Raw genomic sequence first — 19,030 nt, forward strand, 5'->3', positions numbered from 1 at the left:
TTTTGGCTGAGTCTGACTGGTATTTTTTTGCTGTAATAAAACTACAACCTTACATATAGTGCTTCTCTGATTTCTGTGAGTCATTCTAGCAAATTATGAATCCAAGAGGATAGTGGGGACTCAACTTTGCAGCCAGCTGGACAGACGTGAAGGTGGGATGGGGACCCCTGAATGACCAGCCAGTGTATGAAGTGAGGACAGCACTGTGGAGGCGGTGCCCTTAACCTGGGAGTCTGGCCCAGCGTCATGCAGTTGGTGTCAGATGTCACTGCGCTGAGCCCAGCAAATTCGCTGCACAGTCCCAATGGAAGGATCCTAAATATGGTCCAAGGACCTTCCTGTTACAATTGTCCAGATTCTTTCATGGACTACAAGTTACCACAAATAAGAGCCCAAGTGCAGGAATGACCTTAGCAGTCATCATTTCTGTATGACCTTCCAGAGGAAATCACTGGAGAGGAAGGTGAGAAACCAACAGAAAGGAAGTTGAGAGGAAAGAGAAGGAAGGGCTCAGGGAGGACTAACCAGTGGTGTGCTGGGACGCAGGCATCTGAGTCAGTGGTATGGGTGTGCAGCACCCACAGGAATTAGACTGAGGTGCCAGAGCAAGTGGTGGCACCTTGACCGGGACAACTGATTTGCAAATCTGTGAAAATATCACTCTTTTCCCCTAATTAACTGAGGTTGTATTTCAAATCCATTTTCAAAGTGATCATTCCTTTTTTAAAAAATTACTTTTATTTTTTATTTTTTTTGCCACACAGTATGTGGGATCTTAGTTCCCTAACCAGGGACCAAACCCATGTCCTCTGCAGTGGAAGTGCAGAGTCTTAACCACTGGACCACCAGGAAAGTCCCTCAAAGGAGTCATTCCTGAAACCTTGGGATAGGCATACTTTGCCTAGAGCCTCCTTATTGTTAAAGACCTGTGGACCTGACATGGTCCTAATGAAGCTCCACCACGTATTACATGTCCTTGGCCAAAATCCTAAATGTGGAAGAAAGGCATGTTTAAATGCTACAAGAAGAGAGAATCTGTGCCTGTTACTTTCCTTCTACCCAGAGAAAAGAACCACAGATCAGCTTTTCCACAAAAGGAGAGTTTCCCAGATGCCACCCATACTTGGAAGAAGCCAAGGTGAAATACTAATCAAGTCACACTTTCTTGATATTACTCTATCTTTCCCCAGGAGGGCTGCACTAAAACAAACTCGGACACCTGTGGCCTCTTCCTTCTATGCAAAGTAAAAAGCCAGCAGCAACCCCAAGCTGATAAGATTAATCTAAAGAGAAAATTATGGTGTAATTTCCTATGCTGATACTTTGTAGTTAATTTTAAAAAAAGGTTTCATTTTCCTACTGGTCTGATTTCACAGGAACATTTTACCTGTTTTTGTGAGGCATTTTTTCTCCTGGAAGAGAGGTGCTGATTGGCCCCAAATGACTGACAACCTGGTGTAATGAAAATTTCCAATGTAAACTTATTTTCCCTCAGTTTCAGCAATTTTAAAATCTATATATAGAGATATCTTTATCAGAATTGCATTGTTGGCGTCTCCTGGTAAACTAATTGTCTCACACTGTCAGTGCAAACAGAGATACTATTAATGGGTCTCACCTCCCAGCTGATTCCAGCGCTGGTCTGCTTACTGGTATGTACCAGCCACTTCGTCCATGGACACAAGTGCGATATTACCTTAGAAGAGATCATCAAAATGCTGAACATCCTCACATCGAGAAAGGTGAGTAAGCTATCTGGCACCATCTCTCCAGATGTTCTGGTGATGCTGTGCCTATTTCTTAGACTGTGAAAAGAACACAACAGCTCCTAGAGACTTGGTGGTTGGTGGTAGGATGGTGAGCACTGTGGAGATTTTTCTCCTGGTGTTTTTTTTTCCCCCCCGAGGGACTATAGGAAGTTTTCTTAGTTTGAGATTGTCAGAGCTGTTCAGCAAGGCTTACCCTGTGCAGTTGAAGGTAACTCACTCTCTTGTTCTCTTGTTCCTGCCTGGGCCAAGAATTCATGCATGGAGCTGCCTGTAGCAGACGTCTTTGCTGCCCCAAAGGTAAGAGCTGTCCTGGGTCTGCTCTGGCAAATGGGTGACTTGGTGAAGAAAGCCATTCACAAGCGTTTAAACAAATTTAACAGAAAGCAAACAGGCTCAAACTAACTATAATGTATGAAATATTTTCAAAGACTGAGAGTTCTGATCTTTATTCTCAAATGCATTTTAGTGTTTCTGGTTTCACTTGACTTAGAAGATATATGGTAGAAAGCTTGGGTTTTATAATCATAATTTAGACCTCAATCAAGGAAAGGCTCTTTAAGATTTTACCCAACCCAGGTCTAGTACCTGGAATATAGGAGGCACTCAATTAATGCTGCTGAAGGAGAGAATTTTTCTGGCCCATACATTTCTGAAAAACCAAATACTCTCACAAGAACAGATATTGAGATTACAGGTTGAGAGAGCTTTCATTTTGTCTAAGAGACTTCCTATGGCAACAGAAAATGTATTGCCAGAGCCCCTCCTCTTCCGCAGCCTGGTCACCTAACAGCCCACCAGCTCCGGGCACGGCTGTCCAGAGACCCTCAGCTTTCTCTGTCCTGCAAACTCCCCTCTGGCCAGTCCAGAACCATCCTATCAGACAGGGGCCAACGTATCCCTGCCTCCAGCTGCTCCTGCCAGGGCATCTCACCTTTCCTCCTCCTGCGCCTCACCCCCGCCCCCCGATCTTCAGTGGGAGGAGATAGATTTGACAGCTGATAGTGTATTTTCTCTGACAAACACATGACTACAGCCATATCAATAGCTTTCAGCACATCAGTTCCTGTTTTCATGGAAACACACAAGTGAGAATGAAAAACCCAAAGCTTCAATTTACCAGTGGTCTCCTAACCACCTGCTTTCCATGTATACCAGTGGGTAACTTGGCCAGGGCCAGAGCGTAGGCCTGTCCTGCTCATGAGCAAAACTATTCTTCAGGCCTTTATCTAGACTATCTCATTTTGCATTAAAGATTATTCCAGGAGTCAGAAATGTAATAATTATATAATAGCATATAATATAAACATATGTACTGTATAATACATATTATATAATTTTATCCTTCAGAATTTCATCCTGCATCAGAAATCCTGTAACAGCAGGTTGGATTTTATATATATGTATACATAAAATTTCATATCTAGTGTATAATACTTTATATATTTAATATTTTATGTATATATCTTATATATAATACTTTATCTATCTTAATATTTTATACAGAGAGAAATAAAATAGCCCAGAGTCACTGAGTCATGCTCTGGGTTCTCCAGGGGGTGGCTCACTGCTGAAAGGGTGTTATCAAAGCCAAGGGCAAGGCCCAGCAGAAGCACTGTGAGGCTGGAAGTGAGACAGTTGGTGGCTTTAGCCCCAGCTCTGCTATTCACTATGTGGCCTTTGACAAGCCTCTACACCTCTCTGTGCCTCAGTTTCTACATCTGAAGATATGAAAGCAATTTTGAAAGTTGGTTGGAATCCAACTCTTGAGTTAGTGGAAAATGTTACTATATAACTCTTGATTAAAGGCAAAAACTGGCTGTAGAGAAGCAATCATTCTGAGAGAGAGGGCCCAGGGGTTTGAAATCATCAACCCTCCATGACTGCGAGCCCAGGGCAACCCCACTCTGGGCTTCTCTAGAAGACAGCCAATCCTCTCCCCAGCCGAGGTGCAGGTCAGTTCCCACTACCTTCCTTCTCTCCTACCTATCTCACGCCTTCCTGAACTGCTTTCTATTCCTCCTGGATTAACAATTTCGTTTTTCCATTCTCTTTTCCTCAAAGACTCAGCACTGCTTACTTACCTTTCAAGATACTTCAGAACAAAGAAAGGTTGTTATTTTCAAAACCCACAAGGGTGCTATATGGGAGGAAAAGTTACTTTCTTGTGTTCTCAAGAATATCTTTCCAAAATCAAGCATATTAATTTTAGTGCTTTTAGAGATCCAGAGGCCCATTATGCTCCAGTTAGGTGGCATCCTGCTCTTGGCAGATGCTGGAACAATGTGCTAATCTAAATGCTGGGTTCTGCAGGCAGTGCTCCCGGTGTCTATGAAGTAAGGTGAGCGAGGTAGAAAGCAAGCAAGCTGGCAGGTCTAGGAAGGACTTCTTTGGTGGGCTATTAGTTGGAGGCATTTGCTACTACCAAAAGGTGCAAAAGTCCATAATTTTTCAGAGAGCTCTATGCCAAACCTCAAATGTTTTTTCAAAAGTGAAAGCAGAGGACTTTTTTCACATATAGCACTGGCTGATTAAATTTGTGCATAAGTGGAGATAATGGATACAATACATACAGGATAGATCTGTCTGTCCCGAAGAGAAGCTAGTCAAGACCCTAGTTAGAACTCTGGCAGAAACCCTGCACACAAGTCTCCCGAATGGTGTGCCACCACTGTTGTACTCCCAGGAAGGGCAGGCTTCTTTCTGGCAGGAAACCAGGTCTCCCTTTTGAGCCTCTTTCCTGAGCAGTTCTGAACTGTAGAGTACACATGGCTCCTGAGAGTGTGCCCCCTGAGCCACGAACGATCTACTCCAAGCAGTGAAAGCTGGACACGCAGATGAAAAGCCAGGCGGTACAGAGTGTCACCCTATTGCTGCAATCCCAGTGGAACTAAAACATTAAGGCCTTTAACTAAAACTGCCTTTAGAATTTCTTTTCTTAAAGGTTTTCCATTTGATTCAAACTCTTTTCTATACTTATCCTAATCATCTTTAGAAATCATTTGAAAGTTCTTTAGAAGATGTTTTCTCAAAACTGAGGCAGTGTAAGTTCTAAGTCCCTAGTCAAAGAAGTCAAAGTTTTAGAAAAGTCTCATTAGATTCTGATGGAAAAATAAGCAAAGTATCTCTTCTCCTTTTGACATTCTTGAACCTCACTGTTCTGTCCCCAACAGCACAGGCATCTGCCTCCATCTGCATACACAGCTGGTGTCTGTCTTCTTGCCTCATCACCTCTGTTCACCCACAATGCCCCCCAGAGATATGGTGATTTATGGGAGGTTTCTTGACTCCCAGAGCCCAGAGACACCGGTGCTACTCTTAAACTTCCAGTTAGAGTCAGGACCCAGGAGGGTTCACGGCTGTTCATTATATACACGTCCTTCTAAAGGCCCTGACCATGGGCCATCAAGCTCCACAGTGCAAAGAGGAAGCTTTTGTAGTCTGGGATTCTGGTGCCTCGGTCTGGGTCAAGGTTTTCCTGGAAAAACCCTAAAAAAATCAATAGCACTTCTAGAATTCAGCCTGAAAAAATAAGAGATGAATTCAAAGATCTATACAGATCTTTATACTGTAGTGATATAAGTAAAAACAATGCAAAGGTAGGGGATTGATCAGCTGTGGCACAAATATGCCCTACGTTCCTCCACAGCTCTCAAGCTCATGTTCTAAAATACTACTGAAGGATTTAAGGAATTGCTAGTACTATATGTGAAGCGTAAAGAGGTTAGAAAAGAATATCACTGGTTGGTCCCTATTGAAAAAAAAAGTATTAAAGAGAATCTGGAAATATAGTTACCAAAATTGTAATAGTAGTTCTCTCCGGCTGATGGTTAATGAAAAAAAAAATCCATTTTTGTTGAATGCATATAACTTTTACAGTAAAAAGCCTTGATAATCAGAAAAAATATGGGAGAACCCAAAAAGCTGCTTGGACAGAGCTCCTCATATAAACCCCCTGGAGATCCTGTGAACACAGATTGATTTAGCGGGTCCAGAGGGAAGCCTGAGATTCTGCGTCTCTAACAAGGTTCCCAGGTGACGTCTGTGCTGCTGCTTCACGGACCTCACTTTGAGTGGCAAGGGATGAGAATAGGTCCTGGCAGAGACTGAAGACAGGTTTATCTGAGCGGGATTGGGCTCAAGTTTAAGACATACCATCCAGGCTCCATGACTCTGTCCTACAGTAGAACGAGAGGACACACCAGGCCTGACCTGGCCGAGACATATTCCCTCTCCCAGGTTCATAAAAAAGAGAACCATGTGGCCAGACTCACATCAGAGCTGTCAGCATTCCAAAGAGGTTCTGACCCTGCACATTCAAGGCCAAAGGCCCCGTAGAGAAACTCCGTCCAAGGGCCAGCACTCTCAGAAGCTGCCTCTCACCTTCCCAGGCCCACCTCCTGGGGCACCTGGCCCTGATCCAGGAACTCACCTCCAGCTGTGAGGGGACATGTCTGTCTCCTCACACTGCTACCTTCCAGGAGGAGGGCTAAATGGGAGAGTGCTGGGGCGAAAGCAGCACCGTCCAGGCCAAAAGATGGACATTCATTTTCTCAATAAGCATGTGGGATTTCCAGGGAAACCTAGATTCAAAAACTACAAATTATAGGAGTTAAGAGCAGACTCTGATTATGAGCTCATGTACCTAAGATTCCCTCCACAGGGAGAAGAGCTTGCATAGGGTGAAGAGATAGACATGGGCTGTAGACAGGTAACCCTGCATTCAGACCCCACTCTCTCATTAACTTAAGTTGAGTGACTTGCTTCAGGTACCCTTTCAATAAAACCCTCCAACGGAAAAGACATTGGGAGGTTTCGGTAAAAGGCTACTGCATGTGCAAGTAACGGGGAGAGGCTGTTTACTGTGATGAGCAGCCTCCATTCACATGGCAGGAATACCTGAATAGCTGGACCACAGGTGAGCAAACTCACCTTCTCCACTTGTCCCCCTGGAAAGAAGAAATCAAAAGGAAATCTCTCTCTCCAGTGTTCAAAATCGAGCTGGCCAGTGGCTATCTGTAGCATTTCTCTTTCTAGAATGCAACTGAGAAGGAAACCTTCTGCAGGGCTGGAATTGAGCTTAGGCGTATCTACAGGAACCACATGTGCTTGAACAAATTCCTGGGCGGACTTGACAGGAATCTCAGCAGCTTGGCAAGCAAGGTAAGCTGTGCTATGCCAACAGCCTGCCTTCCAATGTATGGCAGTACTACTTCTTAAAATATTCCTCCTCATGACCACTAGTACACTTTTAATCAGCTTGTTCATTCATTCGACAAATTTTATTTGTTGAGACTCTGTGAGTGTTGCTTATAGGTACTGTTCTAGGCACTGGGGATACATTTTCCGCTCTCACAGAATGCTGTAATGGGTCAGTGAGAAAAGCATATAGCATGATGTCCAGTAGTGTTAAGTGCTATGAAGAAAAAGGAGTAAAGAACATAGGGGTCAAGAGGGAGAGGGCTGATTTAGTAGCTGGCGACATCATCTAAGCAGATATTTGAATTAAGCAAGAGAGTTGGCCACATCATTAACTTGGAAGGAACATTCCAGGCAGAGGGAACGGCTGTACAAAGGCCCTAAGGTAAAAATGAACTTCATGTGTTCAAAGATCAACAGGAGGGCCAATGTGGCTGGATCTGAGCAAGTGAGGGGCTTTTAGGAGGAGACCACACAGGGCCTTATGGATTCTGCCCCACACATGGTGGGAAACTCCCACAGGGTTCTGAGCAGGGCAGAGACTACCACCTGATTTATGTGATTTTAAATGATCATTCTGGCTACTGTGTGGTAAACAGACTGAGTAGGGTTAAGCACAGAAGTAAGATGGCTTGTTGGGAGGCGACCACAGTACTCCAGCTGCAGATGATGGTGGCTGTCGCACAGTAAGCATGGCAGACATTGTTGGATTTGGGCTATGATCAAAAATAGAGCCAGAAGGACTTGCTGACAGATCTATGGTGCAGGGTAATGGAAAGAGGAGAAGATGGTCTCCTGGTTCCTAACCTGGGCCCCTTGGTGGATGGTTTGCGCTATCTCCTGATATGGAAGACTAGGGGTGATCAAGGCTGGAGGCTGTGAAGATACTGACAGGACTGTTGAAAAAGTCTGAAGCTTAAGGGAGAGGTCAGAACTTGTGGTATTAAGTGAGGAGTTCTCAGAAAGCTCTTTAAGTCACAGACCTGAATGACACAGAGAAAGGACAAGATCCAAGGACTGAGCCCAGAGGCACTCATATAGATGTCAGGAAGAGGAGGGACCAGCAAGAGACTGAGTAGCAGCCGGTGAAGCAGGGGGAAATCACAGAGCGAGCGGTATCCCAGAAGGCAGGAGAAGAAGCTCTTGTAAGAAGGAGGGAGTGTGTCGAATGTACTGAAAGGTCAAGTAAGATGAACATTAAGAATGGTCATTGAACTCGGTGTGATCGAGGTTACTGATGGTGCTGACACAGATAGAGATGTGGGAATGAAAGTCTGAGAAGAGTGGGTTCCATAGAGAACATCTGTGGAGAGGAGTGAAAAGAAAGGGGTACTGAGTATGAAAAACTGCTTTAGGGTACTTTTCTATAGGGTTGCACAGAAACGGAACAATAGCTGAAGGCAGGTATGAAGTGAAGGAAGTTCTTTTAAGATGAGGTCTACACGGAGCATGTCAAAATACCAGTGGGAATGACCTAGTAAGAGGGGAGAACTGATGATGGAGGGAAAGTGGCAGAGCCAAGAGCGGATGTTACCTAAGGCCAAGCAGAGGACTGGGGACGTTCATCCTCCCTCTGGGCACACTGCTTGATTTATAAGGTAACAGAACAGGGAGCAGATATTACACTCATTGTCTCTTTTGACCCTCCTAATGATCTTAGTAAGTAGGCACTATTGTTGCCATTTTATACAAAGGAGAAAACTGAAGCTTTTATATACTAAGCAGTTTGTCTTAAGCAATACAATTAATAAACTGGTAGAGCTGAGATTCAAACTGAAGCAGTGGCCAGGTGGTAGGCAGCAGGAATCCTTCCCAACTGAAGTGCTGCCAACCTGTTATGTTGCTGTTTAATGGGCAGGATGGCAAATGGACTGAATCTGTCTCTCAGTAGTCCAGGTGGCCACACAGAAGGCCCAAGATGGCAGTGGGCAGGTCTGAGCCTCCACATCCCTGCTATGCCCCTGAGCAGCACCTAGCTGTGACACACCTGTCCAGGGATGGCCACACCCTGAAGGCAGACAGTTACGGATTTACAGTGGCCATTTCTGGAATGTAAGCAGCATGCACGAGAAACAGCTAAACGCTGTTAGCCTAGCAGCAGAGTCAAGCCAGACTGGCAGCCTTGGTTTGATCACCGTTCAAGTGGCAAGTGCAAGCGCAGGCTTGACCTGGGTAGACTGGCACGAGCAAGATTCAAATACTTAGCAATGCAAACTAATGAAATATTTCTTTTGTAGACCTGTTCTGTGAATGAAGCCAAGACAAGTACAAGTACGCTGAGAGACCTCTTGGAAAGGCTAAAGACTATTATGAAGGAGAAATACTCAAAGTGTTGAAGCTGAATATTTTAATTTATGACTTTTTAATAGCCTTATTTTAAACATATTTATATATTTATAACTCATCATAAAATAAAGTATATGTAGAATCTGAGGCATGATGTCACTTTAATGGCATAGGCTATATTTGCTTGCCAACTGTTGGGAAAACCCATTTACTGAAGGGACCAAAATTGGTGTCAGAGTCAAAAATGAAACACTCCTTCCCTCTCAAGTTTTCTCACTGGGGACATAACGCATGGTATGATTAAAGAATACAAGGCCACATAAGATGTAAATGATATTAAAAGAGCTTGCAGATTAAGTCCATAAGTCACATGGATTATCGAAAAATTCTGAATTGAAAAGGTGTCAACTGGATGCTTAGAACATTCTTCTCCTATTGTCACGAGGGTTGTTATATTTAGTCCACGAGCACGGGGGTGGGAGGAATAATTCTAGCACACTACACGGCACTACAGTAAACAAGGGTTAAAGTCCTAATAATGTAAATCCCTTTGATTCTCAAGTCTTAGAACCAACCAATAGACAAAGCATGGAAGACTTAATTATGCTTACAGAACAGACTGTAAATGATATCAAACTGAAAACATAAAAATAAGCTGAAAATGATTAAGAGGTAAAGAGTAAAAGAAGAGAAAGAGAGGTGGGGGCACCAATACCCCCCACTCAGGGAGAGGTCAGCAATATTGTCAAAGGTTGATGGAACATGAACAAGTCAAATATTTATTCAAATTGCAAAAGTAACAGAAGATGTAAAAATAGCTTACTACAAAAATTTGGAAAGGGTAGTATAAATAAGGCAGACTCTCATTTTTCAATGGAGAAACCAACACAAAATATCTAAAGTTTGATAAAAACAGTTGGCATGGTGGTCATGCGTTGATGAATATTGCAGTTGGAGAGGGGTACATGAAGTTTGGTTGCATTACTCTGCTTTTACATGTTTGAAAGTTTTTACAATGAAAAGTGGGGAGGGGAGAACAATAGTGAGTAAATCAAGAAATCCTTGGAATTACAATGGTAACCACCAGAGAAACTAAAAAAAGTGGGGGAAGGTGGATTGTTGAGGATGGGACTTGGAATAAGGAACAGTGAAAGGGCAGGAGATTCTTGGCTTTCTACTTGAAGTCTGTGTGAATGACCATGTGCACAAGTGAGAAAATGCTTTTAGAAGTTTAAGTTAGGGGACTTCCCTGGCAGTCCAATGGTTAAGATCCTGCATTGCCAACGCACAGAGTGTGAGTTTGGTCAGGGAACTAAGATCTCACATGCCATGAGGTGCAGCCAAAAGATTAAAACAAATTAAAGTTTAAAAGTTAAAGCACTAAAATTAAAAAGACAGTAACAAACATTGGTGCAGATGTGAAAAAACTGAACTATCGCACATTGCTGGTATGACTGGACAATGGTACAGCCATTCTGGAAAACAGTATGGCAATTCTTCAAAAGATTAAACATAGCTACCATATACTCCAGTAATTCTAATCCTAGGTATCTACACCAAGAGAATTGAAAACATGCCCACAAAAAAATCTCCACACAAATGTTCACAGCACCATTATTCATTTATAGCAAAAAAGTAGAAATACCACAACTGTCAATCAACTGATGAATGGATAAACAAAATATGGTATGGCCACACAAATATTACTTGGCAGTAAAAAGAAAAGTATTGGCATATGCTATGAAATGGATGAAGCCTGGAAACACTATGCTAATTCAAAGGAGCCAGACAATAATGCCACATATGGTATGATTTCATTTATAAGAAATGCCCAGAAGAGGCAAGTCCACAGAGGCAAAAAGTAGAATACTGGTTGCTAGAGGCTGAGGGGATGAAGGAAGACTGAATGACTGCTAATAGATACAGGCTTTGAGAGTAATGAAAATGCTTTGATATTAGATAGTCATAATGGCTGTACAACACTGTGAAACTACTAAAACCCACTAACTTATATACTTAAAAGGATGAATTTTACAGTATGTGACATACCTCAACAAAGTTGCTATTTTAAGCAATTAAAGGGCAAAAAGCAAATGTCAAGTCATTGAAATGTGCCTTTAGAGACATGTCTGCAAGAATATGGATCTAGTAACAGTGAATGAGCATTCTCTTTTCATTCTTGCTCACACACATGACAAAAATTAATACTAGTACTAAAATTATACCAAAACATGTAACATCTTTTTAACCCTTTCAAAATAAGGGAACAAATCAAAAGCTTAAAGTCTCACCCTGACCACAGCCAGTTTCACCCTGCCCACATAAAATACCAGCATGCCAAGGGCAACAAGTAACTAAGAGAGTCATGGAGCCTTCTAAGGCCACAATGAAAACTTTTAATTCATTTGCATTCAATGGCTAATGTGAGCTGTAGTCTGCCACAGGATATGACTTGTGGGTTATAGTTTGTGTATGAGGCCAGGATGGTAAAAAGAAAGGCAGTCGGAACAAAGAGAACAGGCCACGGAAGGATCGTACGTAGGCTCCAGGCACGTCTGTCTGTCATGGATGGAAATATCCAACAGTAAGCGCTGGGGTTTAGCAAGGGAGTGAGAGAACATGAACCGAGGAGGACACACGTAAGAAGGGCGAGCAGAGAAACGTCAGGATTAAGTGAAAGTTGAGATGCTAATCGCTTAAGCACGCTCACTTAGGAAACTTAGCTACAGCCCACACCTACTTCATGGGACGTGCGTCTTGTCTACACTTGGAATGTGTGACACGGACGGCACAGGCTGACCCTACCTCCACCTTTTACCTATGAGCAGACTGTCTCTAACTGGCATTTGTAGATAATAAATACTTACTGAATAAGCAAATGAAAGAAAAGGCAGGTTGCTCAAATCTATAGCTGAATGATCTTCATTCAAACGCAAGCTAGAAATGCCAGCCTCTGATAAAAGTGCACCAAAGGCTCTCTTGTTGCTAGTCGCCAGTGCCCTGACTTTTTCCCACCCTTCTCGGCAGGTCCCCTTGGTCAGCTTATTAGGGTGCCCAAAGCACCTGAGAATATAGAGTTTCAGGGCAAAGCGCAGGGCACAGTTTTCTCATGGCCTGGCCTCTCAGCATACAAGGTTAGCCTTGCAATTCCTACCACCTTCCACTGAGGACAAAGCAAGCACTTTGCCTAGTCTCGGAGCTGATTTCCCGGTTCAAGTGATCAGTGCAACTGGAGCTCTATTCCCACGTGGAGTTTTCAAACCTCCTAGTTAGCTGCCTTTGCCCTTGAACACTCAAATTGTCTCCTCAGCTCTAGTGTTTCTTTTGATCCATCCATGTCACCTTCTTCCTTGTTCAATGTTCAGTCTCTAGGCTGTCTCTTCCTTGCTTGCTTCCTATTAGCCAGCATTAAACCAAACACAAGCATGTTCAGATGTTTTAGGTGGTGACTGCATACCTGGGTACCTGCTATGCAACATCAGTAAAGAAAAGTAAAGATACATAGGTTCCCTCAGCCTAGGGACCAGTCTTGAGGGCAAGACAGCCAGCAAGGAGAGGAGGACATTGGCTCCTCAGGCCCATGACTGTCCCAGCCTCCAAGGCACAGGTGTGTACATCATCTGCTCTCCCAGCTCCTCCGAATCTAATCCTTCACAATCTTTTCAGCAGTTGCTTTTCTAAAACACAAACAACGTGAGTCACCCCCTTAAGATCCTTCTGTGGCTTCTCACTGCTTAAAGAAAACTCTTCGACAGCTGGATCCTGGCTTGTCTCTTTCCTCTTCAGGATCATCAGTCCCTACCTCTTTTGCCTCACTTCAAGCAGGCCCTCAAGGCACATAAGACTCACATTACTCCTTCTGCCTGGAATACCTTGCCGTTCCACTGCTTTAACACCTTGAACAGCACTTCTGGGGCAAACCTTTTCTGACCCTCCAGTCAGATAGACATGTGCTAGGCACTGGGTCAGCTGCTAGGGAGGAATGCTGTGCCTGGTAGCTCACCATTCACCCTACTTCACTACAGCCCTTGACATGTCATTCTCCACTCATATGGGCATGAGCCCTGCATAGGTCCACAGCAAATACAGAAGACACCTGGTGATTGAGTGGCATAACCTATGATGGAATAGAAATCAAGGTCAACATAATATTTCTGTAATGACTCTAGCAGTTTAGGTTGGGTTAGGCAATATCCTCTTGTTAAGATTGGTATCAACTCTGAGAAATATTCTATTCAGTTGTAAAGTCCCAGTTAAATTCCTTTGTAAAGCTGGAGAAATAAACTCTTTGATTAAAAACTAAAATTTCCCCAGGCCTCTAAAAAGGGGTGGGGGAGGGGAGCAGGTGTAGAAGAATGTCTGATCTGTCATATTCTTTAGTCAGAGCCATAAACGTGTTTGGGTAAGACAAAGTGATGTTCTGATAACATTGATAAAAGTAACTTTAAGATTGGGTCACAGGAAGCCCAAGATAAATGCTGAGAGGAAACAGGTTCTTTTTGAAGTAGCCTCTTCGTAATCATTTTCCCACACATGTGTTCAACTTCCGAAGGAGGACTGAATACTTGATTTGCTTTGCAAATGAAACAGCTTAAGAATGAGACATTCAGATAATCTTATAGCTTGTTTAGAAGGCTCACTTCAAGTTTAGGCTGCAGCTTCAGAACTGTGTTAACAGTTCCTGTAGGCACATGTGAATTGAGGTACTTTAGGCTGGTACTTGGGATTTTTATTTTGCTCTGTTTTTAGTACTTGAATTTAAAAGAGACTCTCGATGGTCTTCATAAGAAGGTGGGATGAACAATGACCTCAGCAGCATCCTGACAACACAAGCAGCAACAGGCTCCCTGAGGGTGTGCCTTAGTGGTGTTGCTTGGTGAAAGTGAGTATCTTAGCTCCAGAATTCAACTGGGGAGGAGGGACAGCAAGTACTGATTCTCTTGCTTACACTATGGCAGGCCTCTCATCTTACTTTCATATTCTACACATGTGTAGCAGTTTTACACCAACAAGCAGTTGGGAAGAGCGAGAGCAAGATCTGAAATGACCAGAGGAGTCCCCTCTCTATACAAAAAGCACACGGAAATCCTTTGAAACTTGCCGACAAATCAAAACTTCGTAATGTCCACTGTGAACTTCTTGCAGCTGCCTAATAATCAAAAAGTGTTTGTGAAAAGAATGCATGATTAACAATAATTCAAGCAATATTATGGCTTGAGATATTTTGAGCAAATTAAGTTTTTGAAAGAGATGATGACATCATTACCACTAAGATATGTCTTTTACCTTTTAGCGAGATACAGTTTCCATACAGACTTTTTTAAGTTTCTGTTCTCAAATACCTACTGACAAGGATAATAAAACTTAAATTTTTTTTTGGTGAAGATAAATTTTTATCAATGAGAAGCATTTTTAAAAAACATCTCTCCCAGGTTTCTGTATCATGATGACTTCTGTTTAAAGACAAGCAACATTAAGAGTTTCTGGTACAAAACTACACAGGCTTCTCTTAACCTCATGAAATTGAGATGTCAAGCACAAAGAACCTGCTTATTAATTATTAAGATCAAGATGGATGTAAACACAAAAATAGTTGAGTAAAGGAGCAGACCACAATTACAGGCATTAGGCTAAAGATTTTTATTTCTTAAGCATGCTGTATGTATACATACAATATCAATATATACAACTTGAACAAATACAATTTATACATAAAATACAGGGAAAGTGTGGCTTTTGAAATTAATGCAACAAATTCATCATACAATTTGTAATTCTGGCCAGTATACAGTATTGTAGTAATGCTATTGAAGTTACTGATGATTTAAATTAGACTACAGTAGAAGTTCAAAGGCACTAGGAAGATCTATGTTTTCTTCTAGCATTTATATCAAAGAGTAACTAAAAAGGAACACAGATGCATACATTAATAAACTGGGCAGACACTGATGTACTTAAATGTAAACTCTACCCATCCTTTAATTTACAGCCCTGCAGGAAAGAGGGGGACTTTCCTTATGATAACAGTTAAGGGAAAAATGTTATTAACAGATGAAAAAGAAACACAACAAACAAGCTATAATCATAATTTTAAAAAATATGTTACAGTTGAAGTAGCACCACCCTCTCCCCCAAAGTAACCTTAAATTTCTTGCGGCGAAAAAAAGGTCCCCTTTTCTCAAAAAGTAGATGACAAAGCATGTGAAACTGATTCTACTTGCGGGACGAACACATGGATGTAAACCTCCCACCTTAATTACCCCTACACTTCACAAGAATCTAAACAAAAATGGGGAATACTATCATATTTTAATGTCCCAGTTATTACTACATATATTGACAAGGTTTACTAAAGAACATACCACAAACAACATTCTACCAAGGCTCCTCTTAATAAATATTACTTTTTTAAATTAAAGAGAAAAAAATCGCCATTCACATTCAATAACCTACTTATATGTGACACTCATTTTAAATGTTTCTTATTTCAAATAATAGGCAAATTTATCTATATCTTCTCATGAAACTAACACTGAAGCTACAAAATATTTCATTTGTGGACAACGACACAAAGTAAATATGAAGAAACCACAGGACTGCTATGACTGGAGCTAAGTGAACAGCTTTAACATTAGGTTCCTATGCTTTCACATGGATACTCAGGCCTGGCTCCAATATCTAATCTTGATATCAGTTCTAAAGTAATGCTAAAGCAGCCTATTTTTAAAATTTCTCAATGTTTTGACTTTTTATAGCTTTGTCACTGCAGTGACATGGAAAAGAAAAAAATCTAAGATACTGACTTAAATTTTCCTTAATGTTTTAAAGCTTAATGCAAAAGTTATCCCTTTTCTATTAAATGGATGGTTAACAGCTAGAGCTGTGGACTTTTAAAAAGAAGACAGTCACTTTTTTTTTACTGATAAAATTAAGATTTCTCTAGAGTAATTACTAATAGAGTTAAATGTGCATCTATAACTGCCAAGATATTCTGCTTACACAAAGCTTTTACAAGACATAAGTTCACCTCAAGTCTTCACAGTATCTAAACAATGCCCCACAAAGATAAATGTCTAACTATCTTGCACATCACAAAGAAAACGCTGTTAGTTAAATCCAATTCTTCTTACCTAGAAAATATTCACCATACACAAGATATTTAGTACATTACCTCTGAAATGTACTTTAAGTTTATGGACACATTTTTACACAACTCACAAGTATGCTACCTTCACTCTCATTCTATACATAGCTTTGTAATTATAAAACAATATTTAACCAAACTTACTAATTTATGCAGTCTTAAAACGTGTAGCCAATGTATTTCAGGGATGACTACATAATTTCAAAACTCCTAAAAGATAAATATATATATATAGTGGTTTTAGAGTAGCATAACTTAAAAAAATAAAAATTTTGCAAGCAGCCAACAAAAAACAATAATTCTATCTATGACAACTTTTCTTTTTTACTATAAAATAAAAATAATTTTTATTTTAGAGGTATGGTCTAATTGGAATTGTCAATGGAAGAAATTCAGGGAAGACATTTTTCTTTATAAAATAAGAATAAAGACAAAACAAAGTGTTTTAAAGGCAAAGAATTAAAAGGTATTTTTCCTGCTTTGGTTGTATTTTCCAGAAAATGGAGATCTTTCTTAATTGGGAGAGACAGAGCAATTTCCCTCAAAATTTAGAAGTCAGACACAGGAAAATATCTGTTAATCAAGCTTCAAAGTGAATTTAAAAAATAATACCTACAGAGGCAAATATTAGTGACAAATACTTAGCTTAATTTTCTGTAACTGGGTGACTCCTTTATATTTAGTTACAAATTCAATGTTTCAAGAAATATGAAATCAAAATTTTTGACCTGAAGTTAAAGTGGCAGAAAAGGTCAAGAGAGGTCCAGATGAAACATATTTTCAGCTTTTGTTTCTTAAACATGTATACTTCTAGACTATCAAATCATAAAAGTGTTCTATAGATCAATAAGATCATCCGTCTCATACATTAAATGCAATGAATGTGAGTATAAAAATTAGAACATATTTTAGAAGGCCAGGTGGGTGTTAGGATTCCATCATCTCTTAGCTATGCAGCCCATACATTCATATGCAACAGGAAACCACAGGACAACTAGACCTGCAACTTTCTATGTGCGAAACAGGACTTTTTCTTTTTTTTTTTCTATGTTGAATATCTGTCCAGTTATCTAAATAGATAGTAGTTGAGTAAATCACTAGTAGACTTATGCATACATTTAAACTGCAACTCTCTATAGTATGAACTGCTCCTTCAACTTCCCTGTTCAGTATAAGTTGAAAAAGTAATTATGACAATTTGAACAATTACCAGTGGTACAATTTTAATGTTATATTAACTTAATATATATGGACTAAAAGATATTATGCAAATTATTAGTTTCAGTCTTACTCCATGATTTACAAGTTGCATTACTGGAAATTACACAAAAGTCTTCAATGTTTTAATTAAATATTTTATCCAGGCATGAGAATATCACTAATTTTTATTCTGACTTTAAGTCTGTAACGTTTACTGAAGTAAAGAGTCAATGACAGTTTCAGGCTTTGCAGAACGCTTTCTGTTTGGAGAAGAGAAAAAGAAAACATGAATGCTTCCCTAAAAGACAAAAGTACAAACACTTTACATTATGCAGCAGATAATATTAAGCACCCAGAGAATCTAGAAACCAGTCAAGGTTTGACACGCTATGTTAAGAGATCAATTAATGCCTGCCTCTCCAGGCTAGGGAAAAGTCACTTAGAGTGAGCCCAAGAGCATGGCACTGCTCTCCACCACCCACAGTGATGAGGGAATGAGTGAATGATAAATCAGACTAGACAATGTGGACAGGCCGAGTGGTCTGCGTGCCTGCCTGCCTGCCAGATTTGAACTCCTTGATTACCTCTTCTGGAGTGTGCTAAAGGTTCCAGCTTATTCAGTGAAAATCAGAGCCACAAATTACCCAGAGCAACCCCTCATAGATGACTGTGTAGGAACTGATGGAAATGCTCCATTAATCTATCATGTTTAGTGCAGTTTTGCTTAGTACACTGAACTATATGTTTCTAATGAGGAACATCACACTGAACATTATCAACTAATGTAACTTAATATCAAAAACCATTTAATGTGTACATTTGTCTATATTTATGACCATTTACTGTTTTCACAATACAGCAGGCTAATTCTGGTACACAGAGGTGCTGGGTTTGGCTCATCTAATGTTCACTCACATTTTTTTTTTTTTAGATTAACAAAAAAGTACATTATTTTAAAATGAGCATTCTGAAATCTGTATCCAAATACCTTATTAAATTATTTGCTTGGCTGTTTTAGGTCCACATAGTTTCTTAAAAGTCAGTAAAAACAGAGACTTCATATAAATAATTCTTATTTCTGGTTTCTCCTTTGATCCAGGGAGATCCAGAAACAATGGGCCCTCTTCCCCCAACTCACTAGAAACAGGGCAGCAGCTACTCAGACCACGCTCTGTTCCATTTTACCCCAGCACATCAATGCCTATTTTTCTCCTGCATTGAAGCCAACTGTCTTACCATTTATCATCACACTTGTCTGTTACTTTTTTTTTTTTTTACTAACTGCAAAGTTAGGAGGAAAATACCTCCATTAAAAGTGAAAAACTTAATGATCTAGAGGAATTTGTATTTCTTTGAACCAATTTGCTTCATTCATTAATAATACATGCACAGCTTCCTTTGGCGTATGAAAAGCTTTTCATGTCTGACATCTAAA

General features: G+C 40.6%; 2 protein-coding genes across 9 annotated transcripts in view; one reads left to right on the forward strand and one right to left on the reverse strand.

The window, feature by feature from the left end:
* IL4 (interleukin 4) lies at nucleotides 1,552-9,370 on the forward strand. The gene is given in 4 exon segments (NM_001285681.1): nucleotides 1,552-1,742; nucleotides 2,019-2,066; nucleotides 6,804-6,929; nucleotides 9,203-9,370. Coding segments are annotated over 4 exon segments (408 nt in total). The 5' UTR covers nucleotides 1,552-1,607; the 3' UTR covers nucleotides 9,302-9,370.
* The window catches only part of KIF3A (kinesin family member 3A), an 82,055-nt gene continuing 77,901 nt past the window's right edge, over nucleotides 14,877-19,030 (reverse strand). For 7 of the 8 annotated variants that reach the window (XM_018050734.1, XM_018050737.1, XM_018050738.1 and 4 more), the window contains one exon: nucleotides 14,877-17,855. In XM_018050734.1, the coding sequence (XP_017906223.1) occupies nucleotides 17,807-17,855 (49 nt within the window). In that variant the 3' untranslated portion in view covers nucleotides 14,877-17,806. The remainder of the gene's footprint in view (nucleotides 17,856-19,030) is intronic. The other variant, XM_018050736.1, reaches the window with a different exon arrangement.

This window comes from Capra hircus, chromosome 7 (genome assembly GCF_001704415.2).
Source record: "Capra hircus breed San Clemente chromosome 7, ASM170441v1, whole genome shotgun sequence".
NCBI lineage: Eukaryota > Metazoa > Chordata > Mammalia > Artiodactyla > Bovidae > Capra > Capra hircus.